The sequence below is a fragment of the Gavialis gangeticus genome, unplaced genomic scaffold (assembly GCF_001723915.1).
Source record: "Gavialis gangeticus isolate Ggan-Ray unplaced genomic scaffold, GavGan_comp1, whole genome shotgun sequence".
Lineage (NCBI taxonomy): Eukaryota > Metazoa > Chordata > Crocodylia > Gavialidae > Gavialis > Gavialis gangeticus.
The window spans coordinates 5,659,326-5,682,857 of record NW_017729013.1 but is presented as its reverse complement, the minus strand read 5'-3'; the positions used below and the strand labels follow the sequence as shown (position 1 = coordinate 5,682,857).

Sequence of the window (23,532 nt, the reverse complement as noted above, 5' to 3'; positions counted from 1 at the left end):
AAAAAATTTTAAAAAAAAAAAAAAAAAGGGGGGGGGGGGAACTGAGACTCAAAGAAAAAAGATGTTTTCCAGAAGCTCTCAGCACTGGTTTAACTCTGCTCCCACTGAAGTCCATGGGAATTTCTCTCCAACTTCAGTGGTAGAATTAGGCCAAGTTAGGGCTTTTGAAAAGGATTTACAGATCTCATGACTGCCTAAGGGTCCAATCCTCTGAGTTGCAGAACAGCTCACCAGTGTGCAGGCTCAGGTGCCAAGTTCCTTGGCAATGCTGGGACATTTGCTTGTTATTTTAATATTTAAAGGTTGTCTCTTGTAAGCTCGCTCCCCGCATCGCTTGCCCTGCTGCTCTCATGGATTTAGCTGGCCTGTGAAAGACCATAATGAGTTGGATATGACAGACCCTCTGTGCTGCAGGATTGCTTGTGCTTTGTTTTCTGGGGTTCTGAAAGGCTGATATTTATTCCAAGAGCAGATTTTCACAAAACAAATCTTATTCTCCTGGGTGCAACTCTCCAAATCTCCATCAAGGCACGTGCTTGTGCGAGGGTGCTGGGGGGACTTCTTACAGAGGATACTAATTATGAAACATATTTTATCTGCCAGATTTGCAAATTGGTCTCAAAGTCACCCAAACCCCAAAGCAGCATTAAAACTGCCTTGTAACAGCAGTAATGAATGAGCTGCAGTGCATCAGACAGCAGGAAGAAAGGTGGCTTCCTGCCACTGAGAAGCTGCGTACTTTCAACCACAGGTGATACCAGGGAGTGCTCTGCACTGTCTGGTCCGAAAAGCATTTCTCCTCCATGGCAGCTTTTAGGAATAGAGAAGGTTGGTGCTGGCTTGGTAATTTTCCTGTGCAAGATCCAGTGTCAATGGCTAAGTGAGGGCTTAGCTACTGAACCCCAGGCCAGATTCAAAAAGTGATGGGTCTCTTACAGAGAAGACCAATTCCCCATGTTTACCTTGTCAAAATACTTCTGATATTTTTTGGCAGGTTTTCCCTAAAACAGCCCGGTGCTGCCTATAGGGAAGTGCAGCCTCTAATTAATGCTGTAGATCCAAATGTTGTCTTCAGGTTTGAAACAGGTGTAAGATGACTGGGATATATATCACTGCAGTAAATACAGTATGAATGCATATAGGTATCACAGCTGCTTTGCTTCAGCCGTCCAGATTAGTAGTAGAGGCGGTCTGTGATGGATGGGGTTCCCTAGGGTCAGATTAAGTGAAGATGTAGAATAAGTATATGCAGTTGTACAGACCTACCTTGGAAAGGCCAACAAAGCTCTGATCATAGAGAACCTACCTGAAGGCATTCTCACTGCTTTGGAGTGTGTCCCGAAGTCATCTTCAGAGTTGTTTGGAAGGACAGCCTGCCCTTCCTCCTTCACCACTTCTTCAAGTCTTTATAGCTTGGATGCAAGTAAAATATTGGCAGTCCATCAAGTGAGAGCAAGGTGGGAGCATCTGAAGCGGAAGCAGCATTGTTCAGAAACAGCTTTGGCTACCCATGCAATCTAGGCTCTTCAGACCTCCTTGCAAATCACATTATTTATGTTCTTGGAATCAGTTGGGAGGTGGGGATCTGCACTAAAAGACAGCATTTATGTGTTTCTCAGCCCTTGGGGTAAGTTTTGTTCCCTGGCCACGTCGAGCCAGTTTCCAGTACTTTTTGCTTGCAATCTAAATAAGCAGACGTTATTTTTCTATTGTATTTTTCTTAGTCTTTTGGGCCCATTCCAAAGCCCACTGAAGTCAAGGGAAGAAACTACCGCTGATTGTAATGGGCTTTTGGATCAAGACTTTTCCTTCCTCTCGAATGATAGTTCCAAGAAATTTTGGACAGTTAACAGCTCCATAACACTCTCAACAGCCAGATCGGTGCTGGCTCAGGCCTTCCTTGCCTCTGATACTGAACTAATTCAACATGCAGTATTCTGGAGCTTCCTATCTGTCCCAGCGCAAACATCAAATCAGCAGCAATGCTTTAAAGTTTAAAACAATGGGCTTGCTTTCAGAGTTAAAAGAGCTAGCACCCGCAATTCAGAGTTTTGGAGTGACCTTTTAACTGAGGAAGGGCATTTGTCCATAGATATGATATGCTTAACATTAAACTGAGCAAGGGGAACACAATGTCTGGAAAGAGCAGTTCTTCGCTAGGAGAAAGGAACGTCCGTAATAAAACCATGGCCTTTCCAAACCTCTATTTAAAGAGGTGAGGCTCACCAGAGCTGCTTTGTCAGCCTCCCCACACATCCTGTATGACGTGTGCCTCCCAACCTGGAATTGGAGAGACAAGCCAGGACAATCCCACGCTCTTCCCCTCGGATTCTGGTTTCTGCAGGGATGTTGTAACCAGCCTGTGTATGGTTTGAATTTGGCTCTATTTTAGTATCGAAATGCAGTTCAGATCTGTAATTTACTGCTATCCTCCCTAGAATAGCAGCTAATGTTTACTACCAGCTATTTCCTCTCTGTCAAAATAAAATACCCTTTAAGCAGGAACAACATTTCCCCCCTCCCAATATTATTTAAAGTAGGTGAAAAAGTGTAATGTTTCATTTGGTGGCTGCATTATATTTTTTTCGCTAGGACTTCAAACTAGACATATAAATGTATTTGGCATTATAAAGCCAGTCTGGTTTTGGCCATCAATAATTTAATTAGTTAGGGAAGGCTAAAGTCTTACTGGAAGTTGTATTGCTATTTGCAAAGCTGCATTTTTTTTAAGAATAATTAATGTTCAGGACACAGTTTTCTCCCAGTGACACTTATTTACTGGTACTCATTTTTCAAAAGCAAGTTTTAATTTCAGGCCTATACATTTGTATTTGCCTTTGTCCTTTTGCTAGAAAGGGCAAACCGTATGGAAAGGACTGAGAGTCAGGAGTCTGGGTTTCTCTTCCAGCTCTGACACCACCTGCAGCTTAAGACAAGAAAACTGTTAACATAAACTAACTTTTCCTCGGGGCCATCCGCGTACGATTGCTGGAGGGTAAAGTCTTCCTGTATATCCTCAAAGACGTCGTTTTCAAGCAGGCGCACTTAGACCACTTCCACATACACCCGTGCAGTCTTGGCTGGGGGAGATGTTAGACTGGAATTCACCTGGAGGCTGCCCAGTGCCCTTGCGCCTGTATCATGGGCTAGCAATAGGGAGACGGGGAGACAGCTGCAATATCTGGTTTCCACTGCTAGTTCCACTCTTGATTTTCTGTGTGACCTGTGGACAGTCTCTGTGCATTTCTTTACCTCCCTGTAGAACAACAGTAACCCATCTTCCCACCACAGGCGTGCTGGGAGCCTCACTCAGCGTGTCTTTGAGTTCCTTGGATAAAAGGTGCTGTAGAAGGGCTCTGTATACTTATTATAGCCATGATGCAGCTGGGGAACTTGTCACATTTTGCTGTCTACTAGCTCACGTGGTGCTAAACTACAAAAGCTTAACAAAGTTGTCTGAGTAGCTTGTTGGATCATCGTACGCCGGTGGCATTTGCAGCTCCATCCAGTCCACCATAACTCCAGAGCATTCCAATTTTCAAAGGCAGCTAAGTCCTATTTTTTTTACGTGCTGTTCCTAAACCCTCTGAGCCACTGTGTTTGAAATCGGTCATCCCTCAAGGAGACCTTTCCCCCATGGGGTCTTTTGCATTGTGGATTCGTTCGAGGTTTTTTCCCCTCGCACGATCTTCTCTTTCCACTTCAGGGAGATGGTAACTACACCTCTCCTCCCTTAGGAGGAAATGATGTGGCATTAAAACATTGCCTCACATTCCAGACGTGTGTTAGGCTGGAGCAATTAGCTCAGGGTAAAGAGAATCAGCAAAGACCCATTCATCCCTAGCACAACTCCATTGTTGGGTGATAAACCCAGAAGGGTTGAGAAGGGAGATACAAGAGTGAGCTGAAGTCTAGAAAAACTTATCTTTAATGAGAGACTAAAGAAGTTCAGCCTCTTTATTTTGTCAGAGAGAAGGTTGAAATGTGATTTTTTTTTTTTTTTGGTATGTAGACAACTGTTTACTCCAGACAGAGCCACCTTCAATGGCTACAAGTTAAAGTGAGGCATTTGAGGGTTTAGGGACATGGTAGATCCTTCGTCACTCATAACTGCTCCATCCAGACTCACTCGCTTTCTGTAAGATGCTGAGCCAGAATCCCCGGGCTGGATATAGAAAGAATTGGGTGAGATTCTTTGGCAGGCTTTGCGCATGAGATATCGGTAGACAGTTGTCCATTCTGCCCTTAAATTTATCGTTCCGTGATAAATCTCAGACCACAACCTAGGCTTCGCCTCGTTGGCCAGTGCTCCGTTTCCAGTGAGCTCTGATCCCTTGACAGGGAAATAATACTCATTCCTGTTCTCCTGCTGACTCGTGTTGATTTTGCTTGACCTGACGTCACGGGGTCGTAGGAGCAGACGGCACAATGATGATTTCTCCAGTGCATCACCGTTAACTTTTGTTAGTATAAGCAGACAAAAAAAATCTGAGGCAGACCTCAGACCTGAGGAGGTGCTGCCCTTCATAGTCATGCCAACAAAAGCTAGAGCCTGACAAATGTCTTTGCTGTTAGTACAGCGGCCCTTGTTGCGCTTGATGTCCTGTAAAGCAAACACCGGCCATCTAAAAACGTGGGTTGCAGTGGGTGAGAGGGAGAGCTAATGTGCTGGAGGAGGGGAGCTAATGGAGAAGGTAGAATCTGGGGAGTCTGCAAGGGCTGCATGCTGAGCCCATTTGTAAGCCACAGTCCTGCATAAAATATTACCAAAAGAGGGAGCAGGTGAAGCAGGATGGAGACCCTCCTTTCTCTAAGCGTCTGCAACTAGAAACCTGGTGATGATAGCAAAGCTCCAGAGCTGCCCACATGATTGCAGCCTGTGCAGAGCTGGAGTGCAGCTGCCTCTGCTGCTGAAAGCCCTGGTGTCACTTTCCCAGTCTCTGATGACAAGAGAGCCCAGCTTAGATCTGGAGCTGGGAGTGGCCCAGCTACTCGGGGCAGCTAGGCAGGTTCTCTGTTTGACTTTCCACCCGTATTTGTTTGCCTCCTTCCTTACAGTACGTGGTCATCCCAACACGCCGTGCAACCGCAGTGGCCTTGCAGAGCTTCACCTCGCACCTTCTGGGAGACGCTGGCAGCCCCTACCTGATCGGATTTGTAAGTGCACACCATGATGCTTGAGGGGAGGGGAGGATGTCTTTATTAATTGAGGGTTTGTAAAAGGTGTTTTCCAATCTGGAAATGAAGCCCTGCCTTTACCCATGGAGCAGGAACCCTGAGGTTATCAATACTGTAAGTTCCTGAAGATTAACAGTAATGTACAGTAATTTGGCCCATCATCTCACAGAGATAACTCATAGGCCTCTTCTTCCAGCTGAGCACCCTGGAGGCATATAGAGTATTTTGTAAGTTCCCATCTTTCTTACCTCTGTGGTTTCTATTTAAAAAAATAATTTTTGCTCCACCTAGCTCATAGCTGCATCTTTCATCACCTTGAGGCAAGTGAACGATACAATACACATTTACATTTATATCGCCGACAGCTCTCTGGTACTCTGTAAGACACAAAAAGTACAATTCTTTGCCTTACAAGTCGTTCTCTCAAGGGAAGCTCAATGCAGTGAGGAACTGAGAGGTGGGAAGAAACTTAGGAGTATGAATATGTATGATCTTACTAAATTTATGATTGACTCAAATCTTGTGGGCATTGCAGTAGAAGCGATTTTAGGGGGGATTTGAATGGTGAAAGGATAGTGTCTTGGCAAAACAGGAATTGGGAGAGGCTGTTTCGTGCCTGGCAGGCTTCATGGGAAAAGGCGTGGACGGTAGAGACCGAGTGTAATGAAGAGGCCAACGAGGCTAACATATTGGTGGCAATTATAGGAGGGAAGGGCTGAAATGCAGTCTTGGACCTATGTTTTGTCATATTGCATGTCAGGATGTGTGTGCACACAATTATGGCTCCCAAGCCTCACTGATTAAATGCTTTTCCCCTTTGCTTTATGTTGCCAAAAAGGAAGTAATAGTGAAGTGAAAAAAAGCGTAGATGGAATGAAATTCATCTGTAAAAAAGCTGCTCTGGTACTGTTTGGTGTGATAGAAAGATCTTTGGTTTCCTAAGCCAGTGTGCCAAATCCTAGAGAATCCATGAACTGTTTGACCTGCAAATTGCATAACGATACCAGGGTACTATGGGATGAAGGTCTGCCAAGCTCACTGCTATACTGGGCTTTCTATGATCCTGTCTTTGTTGAAGATAGGTTTTAATAGATACCAGACTAGGAAACTCTCATATCATGGGAGGTGCCAGCATCCTGTATTTTGTAGCTTCTTCTGGCTTGGCTCGGCTCTCGTATTCCCTGTGGCATGACGGCAGAAAGGTCATCTGGGGATTTTTCAAAATACAGAAGAGCTAATATTGTTTCAAATGAAAGAGTGAACCCTTGATTTCGCTGCTGAATTTGCAGGCCAGCAATTTATTCTTTTAAGTACCTGCAGGTCTCACTGTATGAATTATCTGCCTGAGTAAGGGCTATAGGATGAAGCCCTAGATAATAATAAAAATCCCTGTCAGAGAGGTATGTAGGCCTGGAGGTGGGGCAGGGGAGAGTGATTTGGTTGAGGGATGGGATTTTCAAGGGAGCCTCTGAGCGTTAAACACCTATCTCGTATTAACTTCCAACAGAGGCCGAGTGTCCAGTTCCCTTTGGCTCTTACAAGAATTGGAGCTTTAGGACATCACTGTGTTGGATGTGGTTAAACTATACCGAGGTGTAGATCTGTAGAGGGGGAAAGGCCAGGCAAGCAAAGAATATGGTGACCAAAGAGCTTACAGTTGGGGTTCTCCCTTCCATCCTCACCCTGGGGTGTGCGATGCAGTCTCCACGTTTTCTTTCTTTTAGCAATTAATGAGATACATTCCAGAGGAAGCTCCTTTTGCTCATGGAGGCTTTTGAGAAGTTCAGAAGCCCCCACTGATTGCAGCTGCTTATGCTGCTGATTTCTGGGTGTTAGCAGTTGGGATGCTTTCTTGAGTGGCTCCCTGGGTGACTTCAGCTACTCACAGCATTGCAGGCACTTGACTGTCTCAACAAGTTATCCCCATCTGTATCAGCTCCCATAAAACGTATGGATTTTAAGGGGGGTAGGTTGTAGCTGTGTTAGACTCTAAGCACTTAGGCAGACAAGGTTCTTTGGGTGAATCTGATCAGTTTTACCCAAATAACCTTGTCTGCATCTGGATTTTAAAGCCTGGTTCTGATGTACAGAAAGCACTTCACACTAAGGCCTGGTGATTTTTTTTTTTTTTTTTGGTCATTGGGAGCCCAAGTCATCTGCTTGAGTGAGAACTGGAGGTTGACTTAATCTGTCTTTGTTCCAGACTTTGTGGCAATGCAGACTTGGGCATTTGTAATCTTGCTCTAGGCTCAGGCAATTTCGTATTGCCAACCAAACTGCCCAGTGTGTTTCTGCATTTAAAAAGTGAGTGGGAAGAGACCTCTGTGTGTAGCTGCTTTCCCTAGCTCTTTAAATATTGATAACATGAATGCAGTTTTATCCTGGTAAAAGGCACTGAGACTGTCTTATGAAGTTGCTATGCAAATTCATTTGATTAAGGTGGTGGCTGTAATTTTTGTAAGAAGGTTTTACTACCTACCTAGCATTGGGGATCAATTATGGTAAATTGGTACTGGCAGCTCATTCATAAAACATGGAAAGCACCCTTGCAATCATTCACTGGGTGAGGTGGTGCCTGCACCTCGGCAATTGACTCCATATTTGCCAAGCAGTCACTTGTGGAATTTGTATCAATCCTGCTTGGTGAAATAGGGTCTGTTGCACTCCGAAGACGGGTGGCAAGGCTTTTGACAACTGCAGTGCTTTGCATTCAAGAACTTTTGCACTTCCCCACCCTTGCTAGGCACTTGATTATCTGTTTTGTAAATGGGACAACTGGAGCAAAGGTCTGCTAAGAGGCTCACCTAAAATCCCACTGCAAACCAGTGCCTGGTATAAAGCTCAGTTGTCCTAACCCCCTGCTCTCATGCTGTCATCTCTGGACCACGTTGCAAGCCCAAGAAGGTTCAACAAGTGTAAGCAAGAGCAGAAGGTGGTGCACTGTTAACTCGGGTAATAGAGCACAGCTGCATATTTCCACAAGCTCCCTCTATTCTGAACTGTATCTCTGGCTATGGGCTAGGGGGAGGCTTTAGAAGTGCCTCTAGGTTGGTGTGTGTGAGGATGTGTCTGTCTTCACGGCCAGGGTTTACAGCATTGCCAGACATGAAAAGCAGCTTTCCCCAGCACTCTGGCAGGGTCCTTTGATTCAGGAAACTCATGCAGACAGACAGCTTTCTGGGCTGCGCTCTTGGCACTCTGCACTCTGCACTCGCTCCCCCTCTGAGCACAACCAATGCTTTCCTCCTTCATCCTCGTGTCTGCTTCCAGCCCTGCCGGGGACAACAAACAGGCATCTGTGCCAGGGTCCCTCCTGCCTTTCATCTGCAAGGGAAATTTCATTCGCTGACAAAAGTTGTCCTCGCTGCCCTTGTGCTGCTGTCCCTCATGTGTACCTGGCTGCTTTACAGAGCTTTCCTGCCCCGCATCCCTTTCTTCTCCTGTCGTTTCAAGGCTTGATGGAGTTGGGTGTTCAGAGGGTCTTGCTGGCTCATGCTCTGTTTTTTTTTCCCCTGCACCTCCTCTCAGCCTAGGCTCTCCTGCATTCAACCGGTGCTATTACCCCACTGCCATCTCTGCGGCGTAACCTGTGAGATGCTGCTTCACGTGACTTCACACCTGTGCAGCGGGTGACTGCCCCTTGTGCTTTTTTTCCCTTGAGAGGAAGTGCCAGTGTCACATAAGGTTATAGCTGATCCTTCACCTGGACTACTCCTCCATGTATCTAATTAAAAAGCCTCCCTTTAATGCAAATGGCCACTACTACTGCCAACCTCATTTGAATCCCTGTACTTTTGATAGCTTTATCTCGACAGCGTGGGATGGAGGGGTGTGCCCCTTCTCCAGTTTGCAGGTGCGCCTATCTGCCTGGCAGATGGATGCAGCATCGGCAAAGGGCTCCTTGCCCTTTGTGATGATCTCTGCCTAGAACCACAGGGCCAAGGCGAGAAAACGGCAAGTGACCTCATGGTTCAGTGTAGGCCACTCTGAGCTGAGTGGCCGTTTTTCCCCCCCTTTCTTTCCTTTTTTTTTGTTATTAAGAAGGTTTGTGCGACCCTGAATAACTCCGGGAAAATTTTGAACCGTAAAGCTGTCATTTCTTCCCCCCCACTCCGCCCCATTATTTGAGTGAGCTGATAAACTGGATCTAATGAGCTTCCTAAATAGCAAGAATGCTAATTACTTTCCTTTAACAAGTAGTTAGCAGAACAGTGTTAATTATCACTGGTGCTGAGTTGCAGTAAGACACAGCAGCATTTGATCAGTCGCACAGCAAAAGAGAATGAGTTAACGCGACAACTGGGATACTTCTTTAATGAACGTTATAATTGGAGTTCCAGGTTCCACGGGCTGCTTGTCCTGGTTTGAAGTGGCCTTGTAGCAGACTAATTTTTGAAGGACTTTCTGGCCATGCACATGCTTATTAATTATGGATGGGAAGTCACTTTGTATGTAAGGGCCTGTGTATCTAGTGAGGTCCTCTAAGAGCAAGACCAAGTGAATATGAAATACTTTAACTATTCCAGAATAGCTCCCCATGTGGAGGTTCTTAATCTGGAATAAGAATGCCATGTTAGGGTTTCGCTTCAACCACTGCCAACATGAATTAAAACAAATCCGAAAGTTGTCCACACAACAAATTATTCTAGAGGAGTTCTACAGGTCAGTTAATCCACCTTGATAAAACTGAATTAGGCCAGCAGTGTGCTACATATACAATGTGTCTGTCATTTACTACATCTCCACTGCAAAGTACAGAGAGTTTTACATTTAAAGTGTTATCTTAATATAAAATCCTAATTTTAGCCCAGGAGTGAATAGCTCCTACCCAGGGTGCAGTGGCTTAAGGAGGGCTCTGCTTATAGGATTTCAGCTGCGTGCCTGCCCAAAGAATTAGTGCTAGGATCTCTCCTTTCCAACCAGCAACTCCTCTGTGCAGTCTCTTTCTGCTCAACAAGTTGTCTGTTCCTAGCAGAGCCAGGTGACAAGGTCCCTTCTACTGAGCGTGCAATGGCCAAGTCTTTATCATGGCTGTCATCTGAAAAAGAGAGGGAAAGCTAAGCACCATGAAGATCAGTCGATACGAGATTTATCTCCTTCCTGGATTAAGCTGACAAGCCTTCCACTGGTGCTGATTTGGCAGCATTCCAGAGTGAAATGTGCCCTAAAAAGCAGAACGATGTCCCAAATATAAAACAATCTTTGCCAGGTGTTCAGAGACTAATTCTTCAAAGCTGCTGAGCACCCCTTGCTTCTGTTACTTTCCGGTGGCATTACGGGTTCCCAGCATGTCTGAAAATCAGGCCCTTAATATGTTTAAATAAAATCTCATTAAGCAAACCCAATCTGATGGTACAGGATATGGGAACAATACTGTTCTATGCCTGCAAGGACTCCCATAGGAATCCAGCCAAGCTCCATTTACACTAAGGTTCAATAACCTCTTGGAAGTGGCTTTCAAGGATCTTATCTGTGCTGTAAAGTCAACCGATCGATACGGTCTGGTCAGGAATAAAACAGTGACACTGATGGACAAATAAGACTTGAAAAAAAGAACTTGCTCCCATCTAAGCTGCAAAACCACATGCTTTATAACACAGAGTTCTGGCAGGAGAGAACAAGGAGCCAAGTCTCAAGCTGCAATGAGGGAAGTTTAGGTTAGATATTAGGATTAATTTTCTCATTAGGAGGGTAGTAAAACACTGGAACAGGTTACCCAGAGAGATGGTGGACTCTCCATCCTTGGAGGTTTTTAAGACCCAGCTAGACAAAGCCTTGGGTGGGATGCTCTAGTTGGGGCTGGTCCTGCTTTGAGCAGGGGCTTGGACTAGATGACCTCCTGAGGTCCCTTCCAACCCTAACTTTATATGATTTTGTGCTTCTATGAGAGCGGACTGTGCTGCATAGCAGGGCCTTTAATACAGCAGCAAACTCCAGGGGAGTTAGTTAATAGAGCAGCACCTTTCACCCTGAATCTCAGCCTGCAAGTCTAAACCGATTGCTCAGGAACAGCAAAATGCGGGAGCATCCAGCACTGGAGTCTCAGGCGAGGGAGGGGTACTTCCCTGCAGTGGTCCCATCCTATTCTGATGTCTGCAAGCATGTCCCCTGTGCTTTAACTTGGCAGCATGCTGACAATCTCCAACGTGGAGCACGGTTCGCAGAGCTGCTGAGCACCTGTTAGGAGTTGCTGAGTGCTGGCAGTTCCCCTTAAAGGCAGCGGGAGACAATTGGGCTGAGCACCTCACAGCATGATTTGCAGAAGGCGGGGGGGGGGAAGAGTCCTTGTTACAGCTGAGTTCGCAGCAATATTTTGCTCCCCAGAGCAATGTCAGGAGGCAGTAATTGTCATCCCTCATGTAGTGAACAAGAGCTGCTGCTCCAGTGCCAGAGGAATGCACATGGATGATGTGGAGAGAAAGAGGCCCCTGGGAGGTGGTGAGCATAGCTGCTTTAAGCCATGTCTGTATGAGAAAGTAGTACCACCTCAGCTGCATCTGTAGGCAGGGATGGGAATCCACTGTGCTAACAGAAGGCAGCTTTATTCCTGCAAAACTGCACTGATGGTGGTTGTCCAGTACCACAGTTATGGTTAAAAATTCACACCCCTAACAGTTATACTCGCATAAGATATGTGGGTAGCCAAGCCTAAGGATCCAAGGAGTTAGTGTAGAGAAAATGAACTTCTTTCTAGGCCTCATGTTAGCCAATGAAGCTCTTAGCTGGAAGCAAATGTTGCTGAACCACGATCAGGCATCGTATGCTCGTTCTTCAGCACAGCTGCCAGAGTCCTTGGTTGCCTTGTTGGAAATCCTGCAGTGAATTCAAAGACACACTGGCTGTATTACATGGCACTAATCCAGGCAGGAGAGAACAACAGCGTAGCCAGGCTGGTCTGCATCAGGGAAATGCTACAGGAGTTTTGGCCGTGACTGTCGGGTGCCATCCACGTCAGAATGACGCTGACACCCTTGCCAACTGAATGACAAATCCAGCGGGGCTCTCAAAGGGACACTGTCAACATTACCAGCCATCCTTTTCAGCCTCCAGATGTGTCAGGGTTGAAACTGAAAGAACTTCAAAGGCAGGACCGAAACACAGACTAATCAATTGTACTTTCACTTTGGTTATACTGCTTTCCTATGTTTAGCATGATGCTGTACAGTTGAGTTTCTACCATGCAAAGCAGTATTTGTATTTTCATTTTATAAAAGTTCATTATTTGTATTTGTTGTTTTACATTTCCTATTCATGTGCGGTTTGGCAAAATCCTCAAAAAATGCTGGGCCTGTACTTGCCAGTAGTGTCTCTTTAAATTCCCAAGCCATTTCTGAGTGCAATAGTGAGATTACAAGGCATACGGTCTTCAGAAATATTGAGGAGAGAAGCAGAACAAGAACTGAGAAAATGAAAATAAGGGTTGAACACTCAGATCCTGTATTATAACAGCCACACGGGTAGGTAGAAGGTGTCTCTCTATGGGGTGGTCAGAAAATCCAGTAAGCGTGGAGAGGAAGAAGAGAGGTTAGACATGAGACTCAGCAGTGAGATGAAGAGGAAGGGATGGTATGGATTTCCCAGGGGACTGAATTGCTGCTATTCTTCTATCGTTATTAGGAAATCTATTTGAGTGAACTGTTTGTGCCCTTCTGGAGAGTGTGTGATGCAGAAGAAGAGCCTGTCTCCCTAGGCTGTGGCACACCTGAGCTTTGCTAGATGCCAGTAGGTTGCTCAGTCTTCCAAAAATAGACAGCACATATTTACAAAGCAAAGGTGCCGAGGTCTCTCCTTCCCTGCAGCCTGCCTAATCCTCAGACTGAGACACAAGTGCTGAATGGGTTTAGTGAGTTGGGCCCATTGTAATCATATCATTAATGTTCTGTCATGCAAAATCACTCAGAAAATGGGCTTTTCTCTATATGGACTCCATCCAGTCGACTGCCATCTGTTGAGCGCCTGCCGTTTGCAATCAAACGTTCTAAAAATGCCACGAGTGAACTAATTGCAATGGACTCGTTCCTGTTCATCTGTGGTCAACACTACATGAGCTGCTCAAAATGACACTGGGGTTTGGGGTTTCTTGGAGCTTTAGTGAAGGGCTTAGATTAGATTGGAAAAGAACGGCAAAACCTCTTCACTCGCCTTTCATTCTAGTCGCTGATCTGCTTCCTTCTTTCCCAAGCACATCATTTCTGGAAGAACAAAATATGATGGTCTGGATGCTGATGGTGCTAAATGCCCACTGAGGCCAGTGGCAGATGCAAGGTACTGAATGTCTCTCAGGACTGGGCCATACCAAATCACAGCCAGACAAATCACATCAATGTACATGTGGAGTATCTGCTCCTGGGAAAGCCTGTACCATGCTGGCCACTTCAAGGCCCTTGGAACAAAGATACTTTGATCCAGTCAGAAAAAGATAATGGCAGCACAAGTGAAGCCAGCTGGCAAGAAGTGTTAATAAAGCAGGCCAAAGGGATACTCGGTCTTACACCAGATCGTGCTTTTCCCTAACAGAAGGTGTAAAGGTTGCGGTATTAACAATTGCTTTAGAGAAGGATAAAGCAAATGACTGGGATGCCTAGAGAGTCACACTGGGTAAATGAACAGCAAAAATAATGCGTATGGAGCTAGTGAAGTAGTAAAATTGGTAAGAACCAAATTCTGGCAGTCTGGGTGTTTTGCACTGGAATTATTTTTTTCTTTGCTTCCAGGTGGGGAAATCTCATTTCAGAGTCAATACTAGACTCTATCTTGGAAGCTTTTAAATGGGGACAACTCAAGAATACGCTTTTCTTTTGTTAACTAACAGCCCAGTTTTCAAAGCTGCTGTGCACCTGCGACTGTGGAAGCCAATGGGAGGTGCAAGTGCTTAATGCTTCTGAAAATCAGGAGGTAAAGCTCTCTCTGCCTTCCAGGAACTGTCTCTAATAAACAGCAGTACGCAGAGAACGGGGGGGCTCAGGTGCCATGGTGGGGAAGCTTCTGCACAGAAGGAAAGAGCAGCTTTCTATCCATCACGAAGGAGGGGCTTGTTGTTAGACCATTAATCTGGGGCACAGAGAGCTGGGTTCATATCCCCATCTGCAATATGGAGTTAATAGCACTACCCTACCTCCCAGGGGTATTGTGAGGTTAAATCCAACAGAGGGGGTGAGGTTCTCTGATTGTCTTGGGGTTGAGCCACCCCCAAGATACAAAGGCCAGCCTTAAGTGCAAACAGTTGGCAGGAACTTCCTGGTACCCAAGTTGTGCGTGGTGGGGGTGGGGGAAACTACTTTCCCAAATGTACAGGTGAAGAACAGATGTGTTTAGTTAAAGCTTGCAAGATGTTGGCTTAGTTCTACTATGGAGACCGAGGAGTAAAAGTCAGGAGTTGATGGGTTCATTTGGTAGAAAGCATGAAGTATGTAGTGGCTTCTTTTTGATATTTGTGTGAGCTGAAGAAAAATGTTCTTTTGGTCTAGACTAGCACATTTTTGTGCAAGTGGAGGCAATGCCCAGTGGTTAGAGAAACAACAGGGAGTTGCTGCTTTGGTTATAGTCCTGTCTTGTGTGTAGGGGGTGTGAGATTTGTCACTTGATCCCTGGCAGGCTAGTACCAGTCTACTGTTGAAAAGTGCTTTGGCATCTTTAGGTGAAAGCGTCTAGTTTAAATTGTTGCTGGTGCATGTTGAGAAGTTGGTCCGTTGCCTAATTTTGGTTACAAATGGAGAACAAAGGACATTTTGACACTTAGCAACTGGATGCGCGAGCAGAGAAATAACTGCTAATTGAGGTCTCTGTCTCCTGGCAGCATATAGGTTGCATTCTTTGTTCCTCTAATTTCCTGAGCACTTATTTTCTTCACAGTCCTGCCTAGTAGTTATTTTCTTAAATAAATGTCACAGATTAACAGTCGCTACTTTTGCTTTGCAGCCCAGAGATCATTTTTTACAGAAAGAAAGGAAAAGCCTCTCATTTAACCGCACTTTTGTTTTCCTATTTTCTAATTATACATTGGACAAGTGGCACAGGGTTCTACTTAAGAGGGCAGCAAAAGCTCCTTGGCTACATCCCAAATGCCCAAACTTCACCCTCTGTTTTAGGATAAGAATGGGGCACAGGATTTGGCTTAAGAGCTTTAGGTTTGGGAAGTCCAAATCCTCATTGTAGCCACAGTGTTTTTCAGAGAAAAATCGGTTTCCAAAACAGGAGTACAAGCATTTGAGGCATGCACCACATCCTTCTGCTGGCTCCTCATTTATCAGATGTCTCATAAAGTGAGAAATGGTGCTACAGACATCTGCCCAGGTCCCCCTGCATATCTTTCGTGACATGTGCTTCATCTCAGAAACTATTCTGGAAAGAGGAAGGCTGAGACGTGAGACCGGCACTGCCCTCGCAGCCCTCTATGCACCTTTCGTTGAAACCCCACATAGCCTGTTTTAGTATAACCTTTTGTTATTCTCTTTATTCTCATCTGCTGAGGCCACTTCTAATGGCTTTTACCCACTGCCTCATTACATGTCATTGAAGAACTGGGAATTAGTGATTTCTTTTAGGTGTATGATTTTCTTCTGCTTGAATCAGTCTGTCACTGTACACTTATAACCAGTAAATAAATTTCTCTTGTTGCTTGTATTTTTCTGCCTTAAGCCAGTTGTTCTTGCCATGAAGGATCCTGCTTCATGAGAAAGGAGGGAAGCAGTTTAGGGTTGATGAAAAACCCACGCTGCACAAGCTCTGTCTGTTTCTAGCATTGCATTGAGGGCATTGCTTTAGATTTGGAAATGTTCAGTTAGTTCAGGAAGTGTGTGGTGGGTCTCCCTCCACCTTTCAATAGGAGCTGACATCCCAAATTCCTGACCGCGTGTAGGGCTAATTGGTCTTCTTTGCAGTAGTCTCACACAAGAAATACTGTAGGTCAAATGGGGTAGCAAGACACAAATATGCCTGTGTCTAAAGGCACCACTGTAGTCCTTATAGTGGTTTGCACTTAGAGCTAGCAAAGGCAACTTGGATTGTTGACCAACTCATGCTAAGATTTGGTTTGTGTTTTGGCGGTATTGAACACAACCCTATTTTCCAGTGCTGAAATACGTAATACCAGGATAAGACCGCTTCTGTAATGCCACATGCCTCAAATCTGCCCTCTGTCATATAAACCTGTTGACTTATTGCCAAAGTTTGCTACCTCTTAATAGAAGGAAGCAGCTAGTTAGAAGTTAAGCTCTTGGGGTGAAGCCGTTTGTCCTGTTTATATCTAGTAAACAGGGATGCCCAGGGCACTACAGCAATGCTGACAGCAGTGGGCACGCAGAATTACAAAGGGTAAGAGAAAACTGGCTTCAAACACAAGGATAAGTGCCTTCTCAGGAGAGCGCTCTGTGTCTGTGAAGCACAGACAAGACCCTATAGCTTTTACGTTCTCTGGGGGAGCCCTCTGCACGCCCACATGTGCAGCATAAGCATATGGGCTGTGATATACCTCCTTCCGAAGGGCAGATAACAGAGGAGGAATAACCCAGCCTGCAGAATTCACTACAGTTTCATATTTCATAGGTAGTAGTGCAGCTGTGTTAATAGCCTCGGTTAGCACATCCAGCATGAGACTTGTTCATTCAGATGCTGAAGCCATCTGGGCGAGTGGGAAGAAGGACAAGGAATAATACTGAAGCAGGCTGAGAGACCGATAAGGAGAGGAGATTTCTGCTCTGCTCCAGACTGAAAATGTCACCAGGGCTCCCGAGTGGAGGATAATGGTGCACGCAGGGGCTTTTAAAAGCATGCAAAGAACGCAGGGTGTTGAATAAAGAGAACGTGCCTGTTTAACTCTCGGCCTACGTGCTCAGCAGGCCGCTGGTTAAAGCAGCCTCGTCCCTGGGCTGCCTTCATGCTGAGTTTCATTCTCTGTTCCCCCGACTTCCTGGAGTTGTAACATTTCTTTCTTTTCTTGCTCTTCCCTCCAAGATCTCCGACCTGATCCAACAGAGCACGAAGGAGTCCCCGCTCTGGGAGTTTCTCAGCCTGGGCTATGCCCTCATGCTCTGCCCCTTTGTCATCGTCCTGGGAGGCATGTTCTTCCTGGCCACAGCCCTCTTCTTCCTAAGTGACCGAGTCAAAGCTGAACAACAGTGAGTAGCCTTGCAGCCACCAACAGGAGAGGGAGGGAAGCTTCTTACTGTTTTATACCTGTTATGCTTGTATTGTTGTATCATGCCTTCAGTCCCTTCCAGGTGAAGGACGTGTCAGGCTCTTGTAAGAGTCACTGGGCATACAAAAGGTGCTCAGACCAGGCTGCACTGCTTTTGCATCCTTTGCAAGTGTCTGCTCCACGGGGTTTCAGCCGGGGGCTGCATTGTCCTGGGGGGGCGCCGTGTCAATTGAGATTGCAGCCTTCCCTTCCCTTTTAATGTAGATGTGTCCCAAGGGCACAGCAGGTCTAGCCACTTGGGATTAAGCTGGGGCCCTGCACCCTGGGACCTGTAGTCGCCCAGGACCACACCTCTGTGGTGCAGAAAAGGATGGATATGGGCTGCATCAGAGGACTCATTGGACCACTTTTAGCCCATGCTTCCCTGGCAGACTGCCTCTACCCTGCGCCATACCTGAAATGTACAGCAGCAGGCAAAATGATAAAAAAGTATCATGTGTGCATGTGCGGGGGAGAGATACTAATTATATATATTAGTTCAGGGTCACTATAGTAAAGATGGTCTTCCCCAGTCCCTACTGAAGCTTGTAAAACAAAAAAAAAGGCTATGTGTTTTTCAGTAAAGAAACCGATTCGGACCACCTCACTGTTGGCAACTACAGTAACTCAGAAGACGCTTCCACATGACACACACAGTTTTGGGGTTAGTGTCTTTCTCATAATCATTGGGCAATAAGGGCATTGGCGTATCGTGCTTGCATTGAGCGTGTTGGCAGGCAGGTGAGCTGTGAGTAGCCTTCACGTTGCTTCTGCTTGTTTGGAAGAGGTGGCACTGCTCTCACAAAGTGGTTTGCGCTGACAGAAACCCTGTCTACTTCAGTACATTACTGGATTAAGTTGTATGGGCCGGTGATGCACCCCTGCATTAGGGGCTTCTCTGCTGTCATAACATGCATATATATCCACCAGGGCAAATGACATCAGGAACAGGTTTTCAAGGGCACGGGCTCTGGTCTTAATCGATACGAGACCTCTAGAAGCAAAGTAAGATGCTGAGAGCCAGGCACTTGTGCATGAAGAGTCAGGATGCACTTTGCAGTGCCTGTCTGGCTCATACATTTGCTTGTATCTTAGACTTGGGAACCAGTGATGTGGAGCTGACGCAACTGCCATGATCCATGAGCTTTCTGTGAGGAGGGACAGCTCTGTCATTCCCTTTTCTTTTTATTAGCAACTAAGAGCATCCAGTCAGTGATCAGGAACACTATCAGTAATGGGTGATATCTGGACACTGTATAAAGGCAATCACTGCTGCGCGTATCTCACAATCTAGGATATGTCAAAACAGCACTAGGGGATAAAAAAGAAAGGAGGAGGAAGAGGGAAGATGATGTGACTGTAGCTTGAACTAAAATGTTGTGCATTAAGCAATTATTTCTGCTACTTAGCCCCCTGGCAATTTTTAAGGCCCTGTCAATACCACAGCTACAATTGAGGAAAGGGACCTGATTACAAGCTGTCTTCCAACCAGCATGCTGTAGTATGGACAGGATGCCTTCATGTCATTTGTAGTCTCGGTAAGGCTCAGTTAAACGTTAACCCTACTCTGGTATCATGGTTTTGTTCTACCACCGTGACCATTTCTGTGCGAGTGGTACCTGTTCCCTGACCCTGCTACCACCAGAGCGAGGATGGCGCCTCAGTGTAAGTCGAGTGGTATTATTTGGAGGTGTAGTGAGATGAATGGAGCATCCTGATGCAGCTGTAAGAGCACGGATGGCTCTCAGAGAGTCCACTGCAGCCGCTGGGTTTAACAACATGACCCATGCCATTGACCACTGTGTTAAAAGGTTTCATATGGCATGGTTGGCCCATCTCTGTCACTCAGGCAGCCGGGAGTGTTGAGCAACCTCAGCACTGAGCACAACAGTGCATGTGGAAAGCAAGACCACGTTCTTTCAAACCTGTCCACCAGCAAGGTGCAGCAGCTGCTCCAAGAGAGCATTATGGTACAGGAACAAGAACTGTCCAGCCACAGGACCTGCAGGGGGGTCCCGGCTGTATCAGCGCGCTTACCCAGCAGTGCAGTTCACTTTGTGTCAGTGCAGTTTGCCTCTGGCTGGTGAATGCTTTCAGTGCCTGACCTGTCACAGCTTCTTATATAACCCAGAGAAAAAGCCTGTTCCTCAGTTTGCACAATCCCCGGATTGTTTGCTGACAGGCTGACTATGCTGAGGTGCCAGTGAGCGCTGGGCTCCTGTTGCAGTGCACCTGCCAGCCAGCCTTGCAGCATACAAAATCTGTTTATTGGGGTGACCAGACATACGCAGTGGGATGAGAGGTCCCAGCTTCCTCCTCCCCTGCAGAAATGGCAATGGCTTGTGTCTACTTGTCACTGTCTGGGCTGAGCTTCCTGCTTTCTGCTTGTGCCAGAGCCTCCCAGCTTCCCTTCCTCATAGCCGTTCCTCATAGCAAGGCAATTCAGGCTCCCCACTCGTTGTTATTGCTCTTTCCCTCCAGCAGCCTTCCTCTTCCCCCTACCCCTTCTCTTCTGCCTCACATCTGCTTGCACATTAGTGTCATTCAGCTCGCGATCCTTCATGTGCTTCTGCGGAGTGGCTCGGATATATATAGAATAGTTATTATAAATAATGACTGACAAAGCAATTCTTCTCAATTCACTTTGCGGTCTGCTGGGTTTCTAGACATGATTTAAATCTAGAAGTTCTTCTCTTGTTAAAAATACTCTAGTATCCTACAGTCGGGTTCAAGACAGCGAAGCTTACATCAGCATTTTGGACTAGATGAAAATACCTCAGTATTTTTCCTATTAGCGCTGCTTGCACGGTGGTCCTTTTTTTGGAGTCTTACCCCCTCTATGAGCCATCTGGGGGTGTGGAAATGTCTGTGTTGTCATCCTGTTCCTGTCTGCTGTTACTGGTAGGTTTAGAAATATGCTTTCCTTTGCTGGTGGCAGTGGAAGTGTTTCAGAGGGGGTCTGCAAAGGGACTGCTTTGCAAATGGCTGCACTATAGAAAGAAGCCTCTTGTAGTGTTAACACCCATGTGTGTGCCCCCTGGTTAGTAGAAACAGGCCATCTCCGCTTGGCGTTGTACATTTTGGCTAAATAGCTTCCTGCCAGGCCAGCTGCCCCTTCAGCCCCAGCATCCCTGGCTGCATTATAGGAGTGCCGCACCTTGTCTTCCTCTGCAGATCTTCCTGCTCAGCAAGCAGGGCTCCAAAATGTGCCTTGCCAAGTTGAATCAATTAGCCCGCAGGGATCAACTACCTCCCATGCCACGTGCAGGACTAAACTCGTTCATCACCAGGAGGGTCAGGTCAGGCAGGCCAGAGGTCGCAGCCCTCACTAATGAATTAATATGAGGGTAGAGGGGTGCAGTGCTGCTGCCCTCAGCCCTGTTCTGCCCACAGAGATGAATTTTCTGCAGCTCTAATGTCATGCTTCTCTGAAAGGCAGTGCAGGGGGGGAGGGAGGGTCTCCTTTGTGTCGTGGCTTCTGCCGGGCTGTTTACTTAGAAATAATTTCCTCTTCCAGGTGGCACCAACTGTAAGTAGAACGGCGCTCCCCCTCCTCGTAAAGCTTCGCTGACATTTCTGCCACACTTCCTTTTTTTTTTAAAAAAGAGGGAATTTAAAAGATGAAACCTGCAGTTTCTCAATCCCTCCCGGTGTCTTTATGTTCCTCTTATCACCACTGCAGCTCCTGGCCTACTTTGTGGATTACTTTTTAGCATGTTAAATCCAGTCGATAAAGGCTTTTTTTCTTCCCACTAAAAAGACCGATCAGAAAAATCTCTGGATAAGAGCAACACAATGGGCCTTCTGTTTCCAAATGAGATTGCTCTTGAAATCCTGTTTTTTTTTTTCCCCCCATACATATAACAGTACTTCAACAATCCACCAGCTTGAAGAAGCTCTCGGTATATTTAGGATTGGTGCATACAGCAAGAAATCGGTCAGCCTATAATGTGCGCTAATTATTTTTGGTGCATTTTTAAAAATAAATATACGTAACAGATGTATAATCCTAAACATATACCAAATGTGCTGAGAGAGGGGGAGTGCTCTCTACAGGTGACTTGTTCATTTGTTGTGATATCCAGTAGTGGTTATCCTGTGTTTGCCCACTGCCAAAGTGTTTGCACTTTCCTCTGAAACATCTGGTGGTGGCCACTTGCAAACATGACTGAGCTAAGGAAGAGCCATGGGGCTGTTGCAGACTGGCATTGCCTGTGTCCCTGTGCTGATGAAGGGCAGAGGATTTAATTCTGTACTAGATACACAACAGAAGGCTCAGCCCCCCAACATGTAACAAAACCAGTATGAACAGGGAGTTACAGAACAAGCAAAAGATCACTTGGGGTCACACGCTGACTGCTTCAGGGCCAGCTGACCCCAGCCAGCACCCAAGGGTCCCAGCAGCTCAGGAGACAGCCCTCCTCTTCTTTACTTCTTTTATGCAGAGCAGGCAAGGATCCCCAGCTGCGGAGGAAGTTATTGTCTCAATTATGCACATTGTTTGAGAGCTTTATGTGCTTCGCAAAGGCAAAGAGAAATTCACGTTCCATGCATCTGCTCTACAGAGAGAAGCCGAGATCCGGACAGCCAAGTGCAGGCACTTAACTAGCTCACACACAGAGCACTTCAAAGGGACCCATGAGGATGAAGGATTCACCTGCTCGCCCACATCATCAATAAAGGATAGGGCTGCCCCACGGGCTCAGGTTTCCCTGCTACACATATTTGCCATGAAAATTAAACATTTAAAAAAAATTTTTTTTTCCCGCTACTTAACACCTTTGATCGGGGGCGGAAACTCCTGATGAACAGCAGTGATGATTAATGTATCACTTAAATGTGATTAGCACAGTTGCTTGCTCGGAGGAAGTTATTCCTTTCCTATTACTGATAAGATGGCACAAGGCAAGCGGATCATGTACCCACTTCATCACTTCCTAAGCATGGCACGTCCCCAGATTGCGTTACAGCATGCCATGGAGCAAAGAGCCGAACGATTTGATTTCAGACCCTCCCTTCTGCTTTATAGTAGGCTGGACATGGCCTTTCCAGGAAATAGGCACAGTAGCTTAAAATTCTCCCAGCACAGCAGTTGCGTAGGTGGAAGGGGCCTGATCTAATATTTGCTTTTCAGTTTGTGAGACCACCACAGGTACACAGAGATTAGTCACCTTCCAATAATCTTCATTCTTTTTACAGGAATATATATATATTAGCAGTCCTCTCCACAAATGATATATGTGATGTTAAAGTGATAATTATGCTTTGTTGACATGATAGGGCAGGTTAGAAGCCCTTGTGGTTTGCATCACTAACCAGTTAAGTTTTTTTGTTTTTTTAACAAAATAGCTTAAGACAAAATTGAATACTCCTTGGACCAACCAAGCATTTGTTTTAGGCTGATGCTGTGCGCTCATTGCTGCATAGAGCTGAGTTGTATGTTCAGAATCTGCAAGCTGACTGGGGGATTTAGCCACACAGCGCCCATAAAGGGAGATTGATGAGGATCACTGCACCCGCCACTGACATGCAACTGCTTGTGGGGAATAACTTGATGGTTGATTAACAGCATATTGCCCTACCACAAAACACTGAATGGTGATGCAAGAAAATGGGGAGGGGAGTTTGGCTAAAACCCCTGCCTGGCTTTTGCAGGTCTCAAGCATAGCTCCTATCCAAAGGCTGTGCTTTCCCGAGGACCCCAGGGGAGTGAGCCCATGGAGCTCACTGGAGGAGGCAGCCCCACCTCCCTTGAGTTTCTTTGAAAATCCCAGCCACATGCACTAAACGGTGCCACGTTACAAACATTGCTTTTTCACTAAGGATGATTTATTATAATAACGGATCTCCATGGTGATATCAACATTCGTGATGCTTCCTTAACCTAGATAAGAAGCTGCTGGCCCTGAGGAGCTTAAAACCTTAATGAAGCAAGATAAACAAACACGAGAAGATGCAGGGCTGCAGCTCAGGAGGGAGGAGGATTTTTCCTGGGAAGGCTCTGAAGGGAGAGCGTGTCAAGGAGTGTGTTCTGGGTGCAGAAAACAAGCACGATAAGCAGTATGAGAATGAGAGCGAGAAACACACACAAAGGAAAGGGAAATGGCTGGGGGAAGAGGCTGCTCGTGTGCAACGCAGGGCCAGGGGAGGAAGGTGAAGCGAGTGTTGCCCCGTCCATT

General features: G+C 46.1%; 1 protein-coding gene across 2 annotated transcripts in view; it reads left to right on the top strand.

Moving 5' to 3' along the window:
• Positions 1-23,532, top strand: part of SPNS2 (sphingolipid transporter 2) — a 146,446-nt gene that overhangs the window by 107,692 nt on the left and 15,222 nt on the right. The window contains exons 9-11 of one of the 2 annotated variants that reach the window (XR_002096323.1): positions 5,059-5,157; positions 17,131-17,294; positions 17,935-18,017. Coding sequence is in view for 1 of the 2 variants with exons in the window: in XM_019511419.1 (XP_019366964.1) it covers positions 5,059-5,157; positions 17,131-17,294 (263 nt within the window). In the remaining variant the exon portion in view is untranslated. The remainder of the gene's footprint in view (positions 1-5,058; positions 5,158-17,130; positions 17,295-17,934; positions 18,018-23,532) is intronic. The other variant, XM_019511419.1, reaches the window with a different exon arrangement.